Source organism: Zea mays, chromosome 4 (assembly GCF_902167145.1).
Source record: "Zea mays cultivar B73 chromosome 4, Zm-B73-REFERENCE-NAM-5.0, whole genome shotgun sequence".
NCBI classification, from domain to species: domain Eukaryota; kingdom Viridiplantae; phylum Streptophyta; class Magnoliopsida; order Poales; family Poaceae; genus Zea; species Zea mays.
This window is the reverse complement of record NC_050099.1, coordinates 212,344,268-212,364,034: the sequence shown is the minus strand read 5'-3', so window position 1 is coordinate 212,364,034 and position 19,767 is coordinate 212,344,268. Positions and strand designations below refer to the sequence as shown.

General features: G+C 47.3%; 2 protein-coding genes across 2 annotated transcripts; both read right to left on the bottom strand.

Moving 5' to 3' along the window:
• Positions 1-10,909: 10,909 nt before the first annotated feature.
• Positions 10,910-11,761, bottom strand: LOC109945622 (uncharacterized). Its single transcript, XM_020551938.3, has one exon. The coding sequence runs from the start codon at positions 11,628-11,630 to the stop codon at positions 10,998-11,000; it is 633 nt and encodes a 210-aa protein (XP_020407527.1). The 5' UTR covers positions 11,631-11,761; the 3' UTR covers positions 10,910-10,997.
• Positions 11,762-18,000: 6,239 nt separating this feature from the next.
• LOC100193754 (uncharacterized) lies at positions 18,001-19,460 on the bottom strand. The gene has a single exon (NM_001138840.1). It carries the CDS (start codon positions 18,982-18,984, stop codon positions 18,352-18,354), a length of 633 nt encoding a protein of 210 aa, NP_001132312.1. The 5' UTR covers positions 18,985-19,460; the 3' UTR covers positions 18,001-18,351.
• Between the last annotated feature and the right edge of the window lie 307 nt (positions 19,461-19,767).

Below are 19,767 nucleotides of genomic sequence, written 5' to 3'. Positions count from 1 at the left end.
CTCTTTGCCCTAGGGTTTCGTCTCATATAACAGTTCGTGCATACTGCAGAAACTTTTTGCATTCGGCTCCAAGCCCTGACTCCTCACAGCCCATACGAAGATTCCCATTCTTATGATAGCTTCGGGAGTAATTTGGTGAAGAAAAATCTGGAATATCTTCAAAACTTCAACCACAAAACTGCTTAGGGGGAACCGAAGCCCAGCCTTGAAAAAGCTTCGGAAGATCACCACTTCATTCTCTTCGGGAGTAGGAGCAGTCTTGTCTCCATTGTCAGCCCTCACCAGAGACATATCTCGAAAATATCTTCCTCTCATATTGTCAAGATGACTTTGCTTAATAGTTGATTTCCCGAAGACTGCGTGACTTGGTCGCCACGGTCGATCTTCGGAGTCCTCGCCCCCACTTTCCACATCATTACTTTCACTATCACCAGTGTCTTCAGATAAACCTTCTAAAATATCCTTAGTGATTTTCTCTGTATTTGTCTTTGCTATTGATTCAAGAAACCCAAGATTCTTCTCCTCAGAAAGACTAAGCCTTGTTTCAGCCGCAGCTTTTTTATCTTCAGACATCTTCAGAAATGTTGGAAAAAGGTGTTCTCAAAGCCGAAGCTCAAAAAAATTTTAAAACCAAGCAAGCGTTGGCAAGCAAGAGCTAAAAATCGGGAAAGCACGAGCAGATGGCAAGAAAGCGTGCCAAATGAGCTCGCGGTGTGCTCTTATTTATACGCCTAGTGCGTTGCAAGTGGGAGGGCCCCGCTTGTCATTGACTGTTGCTATTCTAGCAAAGGGAAGGTGTTTTTTCGGACCTTCGGCTTAAGGCCTTCGTCCATATCGCAATCTGAATTTATCATTCTAACAAATTAATATTGCGAGGGGCTACTGTTGGGGGCCTTCGGCTTCCGAACGTCCTCAAAAACATGATTTAACAATGTTTCTGGAGTATAATACATGAGCAGGTACCTTCGAACTTAGATCCTTCGGACTTGGGTCAAAACCACAGTGCGAAGAAGCACAAGGGATACAAAGGACGGAGCAAAGCCGAAGCTACGTGCAGGGAAGCTTGGGCATGATAGCAGAAAAGGAAACCGACTTAAAGATGAAAAGGCTATTTAGACCTCGATGGATTACTATAGAGTTATTAGCAAATGTAAAGGGCATGGGTGTAATTCTACATGGGCTGCGTCCCGTGCCTATAAATAGATGAACAGTACCCCCGTACTGTTCACGCTGACTTGGCATTTGCTTTTGCGTCACACTTGTACTTTTATCTTCCTTCAAGCCGAAGGTACTTTTGTAACCTGTTATCATTTCTTTTTTTCCATAATAATAAAATAGAGATGAACTGATGGTAATACATAACTATTTATATTATCTTTTATATTTCATGTGTCTCCTTCGTTATTTATATGTTGTACCGACGAAGGTACGTTATTCACAACCTTTGTCCGAAAATCATTATCTCTCAAGGGAAATAATGCTTCGGAGGACGAAGGATTTTAATGTTTAACATTTTCTGTGTTGCCTTGTTCTTAATTCATAGTATTTGAGAACAAGTCCCCAACAGACAATAACTTTACTGATATGCACCACGATAGATGAGATAAAACGGACTCAGTTGGATGTTTAGGGAGTTAAAATCAGAAGAATAGAAATAATTTAAAATATATAAAATTATAAAATGTTTTTAAATGATGCATCTTATTATTTTATAAGAAACAATAATACAATTAAAATTACTAAAATTGGTTTAATCTTAGAAATTGTTTTACCTCAAGAAATTATGAAACTAATTTATATTTTTTTCAAAGTGATCGTGTTAACCTAAGTGGATGCATGCACCCTATCCCTAAGTGTCGGTGTTTTGGTACCAACGGTGCACTACGGGATATACCACGTAGTGCTTTTAGGAGGACGACGAAGTCGATTGTAGCTCGATGGTCCGTGTAAGGCACGACAGAACACAATGGATTATACAGATTCAGGCTGCCTAGATGTGTAATACCCTACGTCGTGTGAGTTCTGAGATGTATATTGTTGGTGATTGAGGATTACAAGTGGTTGTTGAAGGTATAAGATGAATAAGGTATGATGGTCTAACATTTTTGTAGGGGTTCCCTTTCAGCTGCAAACACAAGGTTGACTTGTCCCTTATGGTTCGGGTTGATAATGAGTGATTATCAACGGGTAGCACTCTAGGGTAGTCAGTGGACTGACCAAAGTGTGAGATTATGTATGTGCAACTGTATCGGTTGGCTTGTGGTGTGCAGGTGTGGACCACAGGGACAATGGTTGACACCTCAGGTGAAGGCCATGCGGGCTCTGATGGACTAGGAGCGGTGAAGGACGAGTGCTGGGTCTTGGCTGACGGATAAGAGCAGCCGGGTGACTAGCCGTGGTGGCCGACACCTGGGACGCGCACTCGCGCGAGGATATAGTGGACTGGACCGCGTTGCGGCATGGTTGTGGACTGGCGGGACATGCATCTAGTCATGGAGGGGCGCACACACGGTGTGGTACTCACGATAGGTTTTGTGGTTTGGGCCTCAAAACCACCCTGCGCTATGGATGACGGGTTTTGCTGAGTTTGGGCCTCAAAACTCAGCGACGACGGTTCTAGAGGGAACCGTTGGTGGCACATGGCATCACAGTGAAGAGTTCGTCAAGGCAAAGCAAATGCATGTGGAGCACATGGCCGTCGAATCAAAAACCTAGGAGTTGGTCCATTTCGTGCCCCGATGGAGTGAATAGGCTATATGTAAATAGGGCTAGTTTAGGAAGTGTAAATAACCCTCTATAAATAGAGGGGGTATGATGTTTACTTCAGCATCACTTGGCTACCATTTGTTTGGCTTAGGGTTTTAGCACTCATATTTCCCATCTCTAGACAACTCTAGTTCTAGCCAAGTGTGGGGGACAGATATCCCCCGGGTCCACTAGAAGGCTAGAAGGCCTCGCGAAAGACTCTGGGCCCATTACTTCGCAAGGCCATCCCTTCGTGGGCCAGGGGAGGAATCACTGGCAGAATGAATCGACACAAGATTGGACCGAATCGAGCCCATACGACTCGTTGGGTTTAAACATTATCCCCAGCATTGATCCGATTCTCCCGCGTAGCACCCTCAGACGTCGGAACTAAAAACGAGGATAAGTCAGCAGGATAATAGGGAGATAAGTTCAGTCGGTTCACTATTACTTAGGAGCACATAGTTATCGTACCCGCATGTAACACCCCACGGTCGAGTATATAAGGCCTAGGGGGCGCCCCATCAAAGAATAGGTCACTCATTAGCCATCTATTCAATTCTCTAGCATCCTTCATACTAGAGAACTCCCCTGTAATCCACCACATAAAGAGCCACACCAGGAAGTAGGGTGTTACGCCTCTCTAAGCAGCGCGAACCTGTATAAAATTGTTTATCGTCTCTCGTGCGCCCAGCACGAACCATCGAGCTACAGTCGGTAACATCGTCCTACCCAAAAGCACCTCGAGGGGTAACCTCGGGTGCGCAGTCGGGTCCCAAACACCGACAGCTGGCGCACCAGGTAGGGGGTGTGTCGATGATCCAAGCTAGCTCAATGGCTATCACTTTTCAGCACAAGATCGCTCTCCGCCCTAGATCCGTGTTCTGCTTCGGAACCATCTCGTCCGTGGCAGATGAAGAAGGGATTCTGCATCATATAGCGGATCTACCGGAGAAAAAGCCTTCCTTAACAATCTCCGGGAAAGCCAGAACGAAGCAGGAAATAGCGCAACCTCCAGCGCTTCGGGCGAAGACTACCTCCTACAAGCCAGGAGTAGAGAATTTGTTCACCCGGAGAACCCCGTTGTCCACCTCATCCATGGAAATATGGACACAGATTACAAGGAAAGAAGAAACAAATGAGATAAAGGCACGTCAAGCTGTCCTTCTGGTACCTCCGCCCTCAAAGGAGAACAAAAAGAAGCTTGTCGTCGCGGCAACTCCATTCTACTTCGACGTCCTCTTCATCGGGGGGAGAGTGGAATCGTCCCCAATCTCCGATGATGAACCAACCATGCCTAGGGAAGAACCCCCTCAGCGGGATGCTCGCCGACGAAGGAACCGACGCTGTAATGCTCGACGACATCATGAAGCCGGAGAACGAGACCCGGTGCAGCCTGTATCATGAGATGAGATCTTGGAGGTGGGAAAATCTCCAGATGAACGAGTCTTCAGGGAAAGGAGGAACTCCCGCCGACGTGATCGTCGGCAAGCTCAAGAGCAAGACGAGCAGGAGGCGAGACAACACCGAGAGAACCCTCTCTTCGGATGAAACCTGAACCCCGACTTCATCCGAGCCATGAACACACCGAGTGAGGTCGGTGGATTGTTGGCCTGGATAGCCGACGGCCTCCCCCGGACTCCAGACGTCGAGGGATATTGGCGGCTGCTCACTCGGGCAACTAATCATCTTCTACCTCTCGCTCATCCTCCGAGCGATCTACGACATGCCATCAATAGTCGGCGGGACGCGCGGAGCTCCATCAATGCTTCGCGCGAACAACGACATGAGAATGAGATCCGGCGCCGAGAGGAGTATGATTGGGATCACGACATCCCTGCACGAAGTCAGGCCACCAGGGTTGAGTCGGCAACGGCTTCAACCGGCGGCACGACCCGTGGATGGTCGAGGCAGCACATCGGCAACTCCCCTCCCCGGGACCGACACCACAATCGTCGACAAGAGGACACGTGTGGAGTATCTGCGCTCACTCCACGTCTCAGGGCCATTCAGTGGCCCCCAAATTTCAAAGTCTCCAACATCGACAAGTATGAACCTAAGCAAGACCCGGGAGGCTGGTTGGCTGTCTATACCACTGCTGCCTGGGCCACCGAGGCAACTGAAGACGTGATGACTGCGTACTTGCCCATCGTCCTCGGGCAAGATGCGCTGCAATGGCTATGACACCTACCCTGACACTGCATCGACGATTGGAGCGACTTCAGTCAACGTTTTATCGCCAACTTCCAATCCCTCTCCGACAAATCGGCGCACATGGGACCTCAAATCCATCAGGCGCCGAGGGGATGAGACTCTTCGGTCGTACCTTAAAAGATTTCAGACCATGAGAAATCGTATTCCCGAGGTTGCGGAAGCAGTAGTGATCGAGGACTTCTACTGAGGATCTAATGACTCGGCCTTCGTCCGAGCCATACTACAAAAAGCGCCGACCACTTTCGAACAGCTATTCAGGGAGGCGGACCTCTACATCACCGCCGATGAACGTGCCCAGGACCTCATCGGAGGAACGAAGCCTGCTCCACCCGCACCACGGCGCGACGCGAACCAGCAAACCGACAAGCGCTGGGAGAAGAGGCCTCGCGAAGAAATCCATGCCGCTGGACCACCCGTCTCTCGTGCCTGAGGGGCACTCCGCGGAGGCGAATGAACATTGGATGACATCCTCGACGCCCAGTGCCCGTACCACAAGGATATGTGTCATACTCTTCGGAACTGCAGGGACTTCAAGCACTCCATCGGGAATGGCCGACCTTTCCAACCTCTACCACCTCCCCCACAACGAGGAGGACCCGGAGAACCTCGACAACCTCAGCAGTAGGAAGGGGGAGGAGGCGGAGCATTCCCACGCATCGATGGAGAATTCAACGTCATCTTCGGCGGACACGGGTCACAAGAGAACAAAAGATAGCAGAAGCTCAACGATCGCCAGATACTGGTGGCGGCCACCAGTGCTCTCGCCCCGTATCGATGGTCCGAACACCCAATCACCTTCACTCGGGCAGATCAATGGCTCAACTTCGATCATCCGGGAAAGTACCCACTCCTCGTCGATCTGGTGATCTGAGAGAGCAGGGTAAAAAAGGTGTTGGTGGACGGGGGAAGCAGCATCAACGTCACTTTCCCCCGGACACTCTTAGGCTTGGGAGTTGCACTCAAACAGCTCCACGAGTCAGACACTCCTTTCTTCGGCATTGTGCCGACTAAAGGAGAATACCCACTCGGACACATCTACATGTCGGTCACCTTTGGAACTCTGAAAAACTATAGAACCGAGTTCCTGAGGTTCGAGGTAGCAATCTTCGACTGTGGATACAACACCATCATCGGTAGGCCGGGATTGGCGAAATTCATGGACATTCCGCACTATTCATACATGATATTGAAGATGCCGGGACCACAAGGAATCATCACCGTGCGTGCTGACTTCCTAGGCGCCGCAGAATGCTTCCGAGTGGCCATTCAGGCGGCCCTCACCACCAAACCACTGACGACTCCCTCCGCGCAGGTGAACTCAAAGCCTGAGGAAGACCTCGCGATACCTGCGAATAAAGCTCAAGCCGTGACCTCTATGTAGCCGACTGAGGAGACAAAGAGAATCAACCTTGGGTTTGTTGATGAACGCAAGACTGCCATCATCAGCTCCAGCCTGGACGACAAATAGGAAGGCACACTCGTCCAGTTTCTGCAAGATAACCGAGAATTATTCGCATGGCAGCCTGCGAATATGCTGGGAGTCCCGAGAGAACTGGCCGAGCACAAACTAAAAGTCTATCCCCATGCAAGGCCGATCCGACAAAAGTTGTGTCATTTCACGCCTGACAAGAGAGAAGCTATCCGTGTCGAGCTAGCTCGCTTAGTCGCAGCAGGATTCATTAGAGAAGTATTGCATCCTGAGTGGTTAGCAAATCCTGTTCTTGTACTCAAAAAGAATAAAGTGGATTGGCGCATGTGCGTCGACTATACAGATCTCAACAAACTGTTCGAAGGATCCCTTTGGACTTCCTAGAATAGATCAGGTGATAGATTCGACCGCCGGGTGTTCTATGTTGTCATTCCTGGACTGCTACTCTGGATACCATCAGATTAGCCTGGCAAAAGAGGATGAGGAAAAAATAGCATTCATTACCCCGTTTGGAGCTTTCTGCTATACCTCCATGTCGTTCGGCCTCAGAACGCTGGAGCGACTTACCAGAGAGCTATTCAAACATGCTTAGCCGATCACTGGGGCAAGCGGGTAGAAGCCTATGTCGATGATGTGGTAATCAAAACAGAACACTCAGAAAACTTCATTGAAGATTTGCAGCTAGTCTTCAACAGCCTGAGGCGATACCGGTGGAAGCTCAATCCAGAAAAATGTGTCTTTGGAGTACCAGCAGGGAAGTTGCTCGGATTCATTATCAGCCATTGAGGAATTGAAGCTAACCTGGAGAAAATCGAGGCTATCATGAGAATGGAAGCACCATGATCACAGAATAAAGTGTAAAGGCTTACTGGATGCATGGTAGCTTTAAGCAGGTTCATATCAAGGCTAGGAGAAAAAGGCTTACCATTCTACAAATTGCTCAAGAAGGTGGACAAGTTCTAGTGGACCACAGAAGCACAGGAAGCTCTCGATGCACTAAAGAAGTTCTTGACCATGCCACAGTGCTAAAACCGCCACACCGAGCCATGCCAGATCAGCCGGCAGAAGATCTGCTGTTGTACATCTCCTGCACGACTCACGTGGTGAGCACCACGTTAGTAGTCGAGCGGGCAGAGGAAGGGCACGCATATCCAGTACAGCATCCGGTTTACTTCATCAGCGAAGTTCTAGGACCCTCCAAAAAGAAGTATCCTCAAGTTCAAAAACTATTGTACGCAGTACTTCTAACTGCTCGTAAGCTCCGTCACTACTTTGACGACCACAAAGTCATAGTAGCCACCAGGTTTCCAATAGGGGATATTCTTCACAACAAAGAAGCCATTGGAAGAATAGCCAAGTGGGCCTACGAGCTGGGAGCTCACGACATTGAGTTTCGGCCTCGCACTGCAATAAAGTCTCAAGCACTAGTTGACTTCGTATCACAATGGACGGAGCAACAAGTACCAGACAACCTAGAGGCTGCAGAAGTATGGCGAATGTATTTCGATGGCTCGCTGAAGCTGCAGGGAGCAGATGCAGGAATCCTCTTCATTGCCCTAGGAGGTGAACAACTCAAATATGCTCTTTAGTTATCATTCCTAGCATCAAATAACACAGCAGAATATGAAGCTCTGATCCACGGATTGAACATTGCCATATCACTGGGCATTAAGAGGTTGATGGTATCCGGAGATTCACTGGTGGTCATAAGTCAGATAAATAAGGACTGGGATTGCTTGACTAATTCTATGGGCAAGTACTGCACATCTGTTCGAAAAATGAAGACAAATTTGAAGGGCTGGAATTTCATCACGTGGAAAGGGATCGTAACGCAGCAGCAGACGTGTTGTCGAAACTAGGATCCAGTCGAGCCCAGGTCCCACCTGGAGTTTTTGTTCAGGAGGTGTCACGCCCAAGCATTCCCTCAGGTCAGGCGGAAGAATGCAATGTTTTAAGCCAGCCAGAGTCAGACTCTAATGACTGGAGAGAGCCTATCATTAGATATATATAAAGAACGAAGAAGAATCGAATGATAAGGCCGCAGCAGAACGCATCGCAAGATAGTCAGCCCACTACACCCTCATAGGGGACGCACTGTACAGAAGGGGTGCAACAGGAGTCCTCATGAAGTGCATTTCATCGGTGTGGCAGAACCTCCAAGTTATTGGGCCCACATGCACCTGTCCTTGTCCCAAAGACCTCAGACGGCTATGCATGTACACCAGATAACTTAACAGGATCTGTCCGATTGCCCCAAGGACATCGTATAAACCACTTTCAACCAGAATCGCGGGATTAAGTAACACAAATCACACACCAACATTCTTGCAGCGGAAATATTATTACCAAATTTTACAAGTTATAAAAATTTTATATTATTTTATCGGAGTGATTACAAAAGTATAAGTTTGAATATATGCTAGCTCAAGTGACCATCCTCAATAAGAAGTATAGAAGGGTTACTTAGACTTATAAGAAGGCCGAGCCCACCGTCACTTAACACCATCACAGCAGCACAAGGTTAGAACCTGAAAAACAACAGGGAAAAAAACCCTGAGTACGGAATTACTCAGCAAGACTTACCCGACTAAAGAAAAGACTCTCAAGGGTATGCTGGCTAGAGGGATTCAAGGAAAGGTTTCTCAATGATCAAGGACTCTGTTTTGCAGAAAAGCTTACTATGAGTGAATCCTTAAAAATCCATTTTTATTGTCAGGTTAAGTAAAATTACCTGCATCTAGAGTTCTGTCTACCCTAGTTCAAGCACTTGACCTGCACTAGCCAATTTCTTTATCCACCCGTCATCTTCACTAGAGTTCTACCTGTAAGTCAGTGACCAAGTCTTCATAACCGCGAAGGTACGGCGATCCGAATCGATTATACTCAGCTGAGGATCTCCAATCACACGACATATGTAGCACTTAACCCTTGCATATGTCAACCCGCCACCGGGGTTCTTAAGACCAGATCAGGTTCACGCGAACCGAGAGCACATATACACCACCGTCCAGCCTCTTGCTACGGAGGGTACACGCTACTCTCGCCACCGCTCCACGCCCATTCCGTGTTATCTTATTCTGGCCTTAGTCTACCCGAGGCAAGGCTTACCCATGACGAGGCATGTGACCAGTTAAAGGGTCCTCGGTCATCAAGCCTACATCGAGACGGTCCTTAATCGACTCAGACGGAGACACTACACCGAGACTCCTTTCTCGTGCAAGTCACCCGCCCGGTCTCATCTTAATCATTTAAAACCCAAAGCTTGGTACCTGGCAGAGGTACATCTTTTCCGATGTTGAACCCATCAAGGCCCTGATGGATCCACCATCACATTTTATTTTCGAAAACATCCCACCCACTTTTTGCCATATCATCATTTTGTAAAAACAAATCATTTTGTTTTTCTAGAGCAAGGCTAAGCATCAAAATCTTTTGTAAAACGGGTGATCAAGGAAGGTAATCAAATTCAAGGAAGGTAATGCAGGAATTGTTTTATCAATCAACTCCTATCACCTAATGCATCAAGCAAGTGAGAAAGATTTTAAAAACATCAAGGAGGGTGGCAAATGCACCGGGGCTTGCCTGAGTAACACTAGGTTAGTGTTGTTAGGTGACGTCCGCTTGACGAGTATGCTTCGACCGAGCACTTACTTGATTTAACCATCTTCAGGTTGATTCATCAGCTTCAGCTTGCAGATTAGCCCGCTCTTGGGGTCGACTTGGCTTGTCTTCCGCATCACGTGATTAATTAACGTACCTGAATGAAATGTATTATGCACATGAATGCATATCGACAAGAATATTATAAACCTAAATAGTGCTACGCGATAGCGAATTAAACACCTAGCGACGAGGCGTTGTTCAATTTTATACGGAAATACTAGTTATTAACATACGACTACGTGCAATAATTATACTTATCTAGCCTATTCAAAGGTATTTCATATATCACCAAACAATAGTATATATATTCACGCTTTACTTGCCTTAATTAAAGTTCGACACCAAAAACTTAATAATTCTAAATTCATTAGTCTAAGACATTTGAGTCTTAAAACAAAAACAGAAGCACGTCAACATTCTAAACTACCTGACCGGACGACTTCGCAATTGTGGACACAATTATCCCGCTACATGTAGCCTCGTATTCTAACAGGCGTCAAATAAATACGTGCCCGAGCTATAAGTGGGATAATCGTCGTGATATACGTACCTAGCAATCTATCCATTAAACCAATTATTGGAAGTGGAGAATTAGCTTACCATAATTAAATCCGGCTTGAAATCGTGAAATGGACGATGTCTTTCAGCTCTAACTTTTCCCCTGAATACACGGTGAGTGTCGCATCGAATCACACTTCTTCTTCCACATCGAGAATTTTCCCGCCACGTACTAATTTGTTTTCCTCCGCGTCTAATCTTCTCGGATCTTTAGTGTAGACGAGGATGGCGATTGACGGCATTGACGTGCCAGCATGACGATGCATGACGACTTGTTGGTGTTGATGTGCAGGAACGCTGCGTCGGCGTACTGCCGGTGGCGACGACGGTCGGGCACTAGGGACTGGGGCGCGGAGCTGGGAGCAGGCACTGCTGTGTATGACCGCGACTAGCCGCGCAAAGTATCGAACAATCGGCAGGCGTCAACGGCGCTGCGCAATTCGGCGCGGTAGAGGAGATCACGGCGGGGGTCGCGGCACCAGGAAGCTGCGCCGCAGCGACCAACCACCATGGGAGATGAGCAGCAGACCTGCGCGAGCTGGAAGAGAAAGGGAGGGCGCAGCCAAAGGAACTTCGCGCGCAGAAAAGCCGGCTGGGGGAAAGGGACTTGGCTGCGACGGCCATGGCCGAGCTGGAGCAGACGCGCAGGGAGCCGAAGCTTGCAGGGAGAAACGGCTGGGCGAGCAAGAAACCAAGGACGCGCGTGGGGAGGAGGCCGAGCTGGGCGAGCTCCGGCGTGCAGGGAGCAAGGAGCGGCTGGGCAGAGGGATCTTCTTTCACTAGAGCCGAGCAGCGCAGTCCAAGCTGAGGCAGGGGCGAGCTCGAGGGAGATGAGGAAATGGGGCGATTGGGCAGGGAGATGTGCTGGGGGAAGAACCGCTCGGCGAGCTTGAGGAAGATGAAGAGGAAACCGCAGCGCACAGGCGCTGACTGGGCGCGCGCAAGGAGGAGCTCCACGACGCGTTGCTTGGGAGAGCAGGGAGAACGCAGATCGTTGAGCCAGGGCCGGGAGACGCGCCATAGGGAAAAGGGCGAAGAGCTGGGCGCGGCAGGGAGCTGCTGGGTGCAGCCATGGCGACGAGCTCGGGGAATATGCGACGCAGGGACGTCATGAAATCACAGGGAAAAAGAGATGCGGCCATGGAAGCTCCAAGCCGGCGCGGCACTGGAGATCCGGCCGGACGCCATGGAGATGGGGCCGAGAAGGGGGCGCGGTCTGAGCCAACAGAGGGAGCGAGGGCGAGCAGAGGGATGGCCGGTAGCGCTGGGAAGAGGCCGAGCGCCATAAGGAAGAACCTCGGCGCGCAGGATTTTATCCAATGCTTAAGCGGCAATAGAGGAGCGGCGCAAGAAGATAAGAACGACGGCTGCGATCTCACCGGCGGTGAGTGGCTGGAAGAAACCAGAGAATGGAGCAGCGTGATTTTTCTCCCAGGAAAGAAGACAGGCACACACGGTAGAAAACATCAAGGCTGCGGCTGGAACAGATAAGAACGGTGACGCTAGGAGAGAAAAATCAGCGTACCGTGCAGTTTAATAAGGAGAGAGAGAGCACCGTGAAGATTTTTCTTTTTTGTTTGATCTTTTTATTTTTTTTAAAAAAAAGGAAAGCGTAGATATTTCTAAATCCAGATTTTTAGCGTTGTGCACGGGTCGACAAGCTACACGAATACACATTTCATTCTCCGGATTTGGCGAATTAAACTATTTAATAATTGCGTATATTCGAAGATTTGGATCCGGGCGAGAAGCGACAGACCGAAATGAACTGATTTCGGCACTGATAATTTGTTCTGCGTGATTCGACCGAAATTAGCCGAAACCCGATCCGCTAATGTACACTCGTTTTCGTCGCCCCAACAGCGTGCTGAAGTATGAATGGAATTATAACCTCGCGTAATATTTCACACGATTCTAATTATTTTGACCCCGAACATTTTAATCGTCGAGTTCAAATTAATTTGTTCAGGATAAAAATCGTCCGAGTTAGTCGGGCTTCCGAATTCGCATTTATGCGAGCGATGAATTTTAAATAAACATCGAACGCACCGATGTTCAGAACGACTACGTTCCGAATAACACGAAAATTTCGGAAGAGCTCGGATAAATTTAATAAAAACAATGTCGCATTCGCGACAAACGAAACAGATGCGATATTAAAATCGCGATACGCGAGGATGATTAAAATTTAAAATTCGTTTTATCCACTGATATTGCGTGCTTAAATCTGTACTCGTTGTCGAGCGGAATATAAATACCTGGGGTGTTACAGCCCTCCCCCCTTAAAAGAATCTCGTCCCGAGATTCGGAGCGAAAGACTTCTAAGGGTAGAGAAGTATGTAACCCAGTCCATATCAGCGGTAATCACAAGGCAGTCTCAAGCGAAGACGAGTGTCTCAGAATATGGTTTATCTAGTGGACATAACAAGTATCACCTTAGGCTAATTTAGAAATATCCACCAATAGAGACGCTGTCTGCCAGAAGAACACATAAGGTTCCATGTGTGCAGTTTGCCTTTTCTGATGACACTGTACTATCTGAGTCTGTTGAGCGAGCGGAAAATACTCCATTTTACCCAAACAGAATCAGATGCACCATCTTGGGTAAAACACACAGAAAGAGGTTTACCAACAAGTGGTTACGGTAAGCTCATAGCACACGTGACAAGTGCGGATGTCGAACAACATCACAGTCAACTCGTGTTAGTCAGAGAATCCAAGTCCAAGAAAAATGATAAAGACACGGAAAATATCAACGAAGAGATCTGTTGGTGTTGACTTCGCAACCAATCCATTTTATCAAGCACTAGACATGATTCGACATGATCACATACACTAGAAGAGCATATGTGAGGCAATCGAGGCATGACTAGAGCGATAATTAGGCGGTTACTGGCCGACTTAATCTCGATTCTTGTAAGTACTTTCTCAGGATGGGTTGAACCAAAGTGAGTTCAGGCAAATCGATAAAACGATCTCTAAACTCAATCTTTGTTCATTGGGCAGTTACAAGTTAGTCAAAACTAACTTGTTGAATTACTTTTGATATTGAGCAAGTCCTCTCAATACCATCGGTAAGCCAAGGGTTGAGAGTTCACATTTGCTAGCAAAAGGTCATGCATTTGGGTAAAAATCCATTTGGTCATGTTGTTCATCCGTTTCTTCATGCGAGATGAATTATCCACTTGGTTAGGGAATACATGGATCAAATAAGAGAGCGAATGAACAAACTCCTGCATTTCAGCAGTAGGGGAAATCCAATCTCCATTTTAAGAGCTAATCAGTGGTCTCTTGACACTAAAAAGCTCCAAGGCTTCACCTTTACACAAAGGATGTAAAGGGAACTTTTATGAGTAGGCATTACCAAGATCAAAAGAAATAAGACCACACATGAAAGTGGTATGCCCTTTTGATCCAACAGAGATGGTTGATGTTGCTTGATCACTTGACAAACAACATAGAAATTGTTTCAAGGGAAATGTTTACGGAAGATCACACATCCGTGTAGTTCCACAATGGATCATGACCAGAGACCTCGATACCCGCATGTGCCAAGCAGCAAAATCCTGTGTGCACATTCACAGGAGGCTCTCAGTTTCGCCGCGGTACCATAAGTTCATAACCATGACACCATTACAAAACTGGCACCCATAATGAATCTCACATGGTAAGAACAATTTGTGGAGAGATAACATATTGATATATTCTCATAATGGATTATGACTATCAACTATGATACCAGCGCGTGCCAAGTAGCGCAACCATGTGCTGATCACCCATAGGAGGCCCTCGGTTTCAGCGCGGTGCCATCGGTTTTAGTCATAACACCATTACCAGACGTAACCAATAAGAAATCTCGCACGACATCAAAAGATTGAGCAAGGGTGACAATATACAAAGAGATACTCCACCAGTAAATAGGGTTACAAGTAGAGAACCAAATAGATCATGGCCCGATGAAATGAACAAGGCATGGCCATAACCTAACTTGGTTGGTGAGGGAATACGATGGGAGACTGTTAATTTAGCCACAAGCATATTTCTATGCACATCGTAGAGATTACAAGGCCAAAGATTAAGTTGATATGCCTCCGATAGATAGGGGGAAACCAAAGGCATCAATTTCAAGAAAATACTCGGGCAGGTCTTTTCTGGGTTAGGTCAATGGGTCGACAATGCGATAAGGGAGAATTCAAATTTGGGTCATAGTTCACTAACTAAGAATATGACCTAGTTTTCGGTTTAAGCAGACAAACTACCAACCTTCTATCGATACATCAAGTACCAGGATAAATACATATAATACCTAAATAGATTACCTAAGAATGGAGGACACCTATTTCATCGAAGTTCATAATTCAGCATTACACCATATTATCTATAATCAATGGTTTCTGGAATAAAGACGACAGAAGCATCTTGGGTGTATAGGTGACAAACATGATGCAACAATCAGAATGCATGCTCGTCCTATACGTCCTCACAAATTTTGCCAACACATGTGGCAATAGCGTTCTATCTCGGTGGCATACTTACGACTCTCACGGTATTTTTCTAGTCGTCAGCTACACATACGTTTTCGAGGTTAGTGTACCTGCAGAAAATCCATCACAGCCCAATTTCCCAATGATGCAGTTCACACATGACAGTTTATCACAGTTTATACTCCATATATTGCTATATGGAGGCCAGCTCATCATTAAGCGTCGAGCCACGCATAGGCGCCGTTGCCACACTTTAACCATAGGGCAACTCATTATGGTAACTCACCTTCTTACCTGAGCGTAGATGCGTCGTTGCAAGTACATTACACTTCTTAGTATTCCCATGTCTGTATACCCATACACATCCATGGGGTACTGAATTCCCAGAAAAGTAATTACTCCACATCGCAGCCTTCATATATACATATGTAGAACATGTATATAATCGGATGCCACTTTTAAACACTCCCCTAGACCGACGGTTGTTCGGTCATGCTCTCACAACTCACCTTACCTGAGCGTCGATCCATTCAAAACTGAATAGCCTCAAAAATAACAATACACATGTATGCAATACCCCCGGTTGTGGGTTAGTGGTTTTGAACTAAGCCACCTGATAGTCCTTAACTTAGTGCTTAATAGAGGATGTCGCTAGCATTATAGTTTTTCAAAACTGTTTTTCAAAACCAAACAATGTATTTAGTTGAAAGTAGGTTTTCTAAAACCAAAACTTTTGTTTTGAAAATACGTATGTGACCGTATATACTTAATCCTGCTCCGATACCAGCCTGTGGCAGAACCTCCAAGTTATTGGGCCCACATGCACCTGTCCTTGTCCCAAAGACCTCAGACGGCTATGCATGTGCACCAGATAACTTAACAGGATCTGTCCGATTGCCCCAAGGACATCGGATAAACCACTTTCAACCAGAATCGCGGGATTAAGTAACACAAATCACACACCAACATTCTTGCAGCGGAAATATTATTACCAAATTTTACAAGTTATAAAAATTTTATATTATTTTATTGGAGTGATTACAAAAGTATAAGTTTGAATATATGCTAGCTCAAGTGACCATCCTCAATAAGAAGTATAGAAGGGTTACTTAGACTTATAAGAAGGCCGAGCCCACCGGCACTTAACACCATCACAGCAGCACAAGGTTAGAACCTGAAAAACAACAGGGAAAAAAACCCTGAGTACGGAATTACTCAGCAAGACTTACCCGACTAAAGAAAAGACTCTCAAGGGTATGCTGGCTAGAGGGATTCAAGGAAAGGTTTCTCAATGATCAAGGACTCTATTTTGCAGAAAAGCTTACTATGAGTGAATCCTTAAAAATCCATTTTTATTGTCAGGTTAAGTAAAATTACCTGCATCTAGAGTTCTGTCTACCCTAGTTCAAGCACTTGACCTGCACTAGCCAATTTCTTTATCCACCCGTCATCTTCACTAGAGTTCTACGTGTAAGTTAGTGACCAAGTCTTCATAACCGCGAAGGTACGACGATCCGAATCGATTATACTCAGCTGAGGATCTCCAATCACACGACATATGTAGCACTTAACCCTTGCATATGTCAACCCGCCACCGGGGTTCTTAAGACCAGATCAGGTTCACGCGAACCGAGAGCACAGATACACCACCGTCCAGCCTCTTGCTACGGAGGGTACACGCTACTCTCGCCACCGCTCCACGCCCATTCCGTGTTATCTTATTCTGGCCTTAGTCTACCCGAGGCAAGGCTTACCCATGACGAGGCATGTGACCAGTTAAAGGGTCCTCGGTCATCAAGCCTACATCGAGACGGTCCTTAATCGACTCAGACGGAGACACTACACCGAGACTCCTTTCTCGTGCAAGTCACCCGCCCGGTCTCATCTTAATCATTTAAAACCCAAAGCTTGGTACCTGGCAGAGGTACATCTTTTCTGATGTTGAACCCATCAAGGCCCTGATGGATCCACCATCACATTTTATTTTCGAAAACATCCCACCCACTTTTTGCCATATCATCATTTTGTAAAAACAAATCATTTTGTTTTTCTAGAGCAAGGCTAAGCATCAAAATCTTTTGTAAAACGGGTGATCAAGGAAGGTAATCAAATTCAAGGAAGGTAATGCAGGAATTGTTTTATCAATCAACTCCTATCACCTAATGCATCAAGCAAGTGAGAAAGATTTTAAAAACATCAAGGAGGATGGCAAATGCACCGGGGCTTGCCTGAGTAACACTAGGTTAGTGTTGTTAGGTGACGTCCGCTTGACGAGTATGCTTCGACCGAGCACTTGCTTGATTTAACCATCTTCAGGTTGATTCATCAGCTTCAGCTTGCAGATTAGCCCGCTCTTGGGGTCGACTTGGCTTGTCTTCCGCATCACGTGATTAATTAACGTACCTGAATGAAATGTATTATGCACATGAATGCATATCGACAAGAATATTATAAACCTAAATAGTGCTACGCGATAGCGAATTAAACACCTAGCGACGAGGCGTTGTTCAATTTTATACGGAAATACTAGTTATTAACATACGACTACGTGCAATAATTATACTTATCTAGCCTATTCAAAGGTATTTCATATATCACCAAACAATAGTATATATATTCACGCTTTACTTGCCTTAATTAAAGTTCGACACCAAAAACTTAATAATTCTAAATTCATTAGTCTAAGACATTTGAGTCTTAAAACAAAAACAGAAGCACGTCAACATTCTAAACTACCTGACCGGACGACTTCGCAATTGTGGACACAATTATCCCGCTACATGTAGCCCTGTATTCCAACAGGCGTCAAATAAATACGTGCCCGAGCTACAAGTGGGATAATCGTCGTGATATACGTACCTAGCAATCTATCCATTAAACCAATTATTGGAAGTGACGAATTAGCTTACCATAATTAAATCCGGCTTGAAATCGTGAAATGGACGATGTCTTTCAGCTCTAACTTTTCCCCTGAATACACGGTGAGTGTCGCATCGAATCACACTTCTTCTTCCATATCGAGAATTTTCCCGCCACGTACTAATTTGTTTTCCTCCGCGTCTAATCTTCTCGGATCTTTAGTGTAGACGAGGATGGCGATTGACGGCATTGACGTGCCAGCACGACGATGCATGACGACTTGTTGGTGTTGATGTGCAGGAACGCTGCGTCGGTGTACTGCCAGTGGCGACGACGGTCGGGCACTAGGGACTGGGGCGCGGAGCTGGGAGCAGGCACTGCTGTGTATGACCGCGACGACTAGCCGCGCAAAGTATCGAACAATCGGCAGGCGTCAACGGCGCTGCGCAATTCGGCGCGGTAGAGGAGATCACGGCGGGGGTCGCGGCACCAGGAAGCTGCGCAGCAGTGACCAACCACCATGGGAGATGAGCAGCAGACCTGCGCGAGCTGGAAGAGAAAGGGAGGGCGCAGCCAAAGGAACTTCGCGCGCAGAAAAACCGGCTGGGGGAAAGGGACTTGGCTGCGACGGCCATGGCCGAGCTGGAGCAGACGCGCAGGGAGCCGAAGCTTGCAGGGAGAAACGGCTGGGCGAGCAAGAAACCAAGGACGCGCGTGGGGAGGAGGCCGAGCTGGGCGAGCTCCGGCGTGCAGGGAGCAAGGAGCGGCTGGGCAGAGGGATCTTCTTTCACTAGAGCCGAGCAGCGCAGTCCAAGCTGAGGCAGGGGCGAGCTCGAGGGAGATGAGGAAATGGGGCGATTGGGCAGGGAGATGTGCTGGGGGAAGAACCGCTCGGCGAGCTTGAGGAAGATGAAGAGGAAACCGCAGCGCACAGGCGCTGACTGGGCGCGCGCAAGGAGGAGCTCCACGACGCGTTGCTTGGGAGAGCAGGGAGAACGCAGATCGTTGAGCCAGGGCCGGGAGACGCGCCATAGGGAAAAGGGCGAAGAGCTGGGCGCGGCAGGGAGCTGCTGGGTGCAGCCATGGCGACGAGCTCGGGGAATATGCGACGCAGGGACGTCATGAAATCACAGGGAAAAAGAGATGCGACCATGGAAGCTCCAAGCCGGCGCGGCACTGGAGATCCGGCCGGACGCCATGGAGATGGGGCCGAGAAGGGGGCGCGGTCTGAGCCAACAGAGGGAGCGAGGGCGAGCAGAGGGATGGCCGGTAGCGCTGGGAAGAGGCCGAGCGCCATGAGGAAGAACCTCGGCGCGCAGGATTTTATCCAATACTTAAGCGGCAACAGAGGAGCGGCGCAAGAAGATAAGAACGACGGCTGCGATCTCACCGGCGGTGAGCGGCTGAAAGAAACCAGAGAATGGAGCAGCGTGATTTTTCTCCCAGGAAAGAAGACAGGCACACACGGTAGGAAAAATCAAGGCTGCGGCTGGAACAGATAAGAACGGTGACGCTAGGAGAGAAAAATCAGCGTACCGTGCAGTTTAATAAGGAGAGAGAGAGCACCGTGAAGATTTTTCCTTTTTTGTTTGATCTTTCTATTTTTTTTAAAGGAAAGCGTAGATATTTCTAAATCCAGATTTTTAGCGCTGTGCACGGGTCGACAAGCTACACGAATACACATTTCATTCTTTGGATTTGGCGAATTAAACTATTTAATAATTGCGTATATTCGAAGATTTGGATCCGGGCGAGAAGCAACAGACCGAAATGAACTGATTTCGGCACTGATAATTTGTTCTGCGTGATTCGACC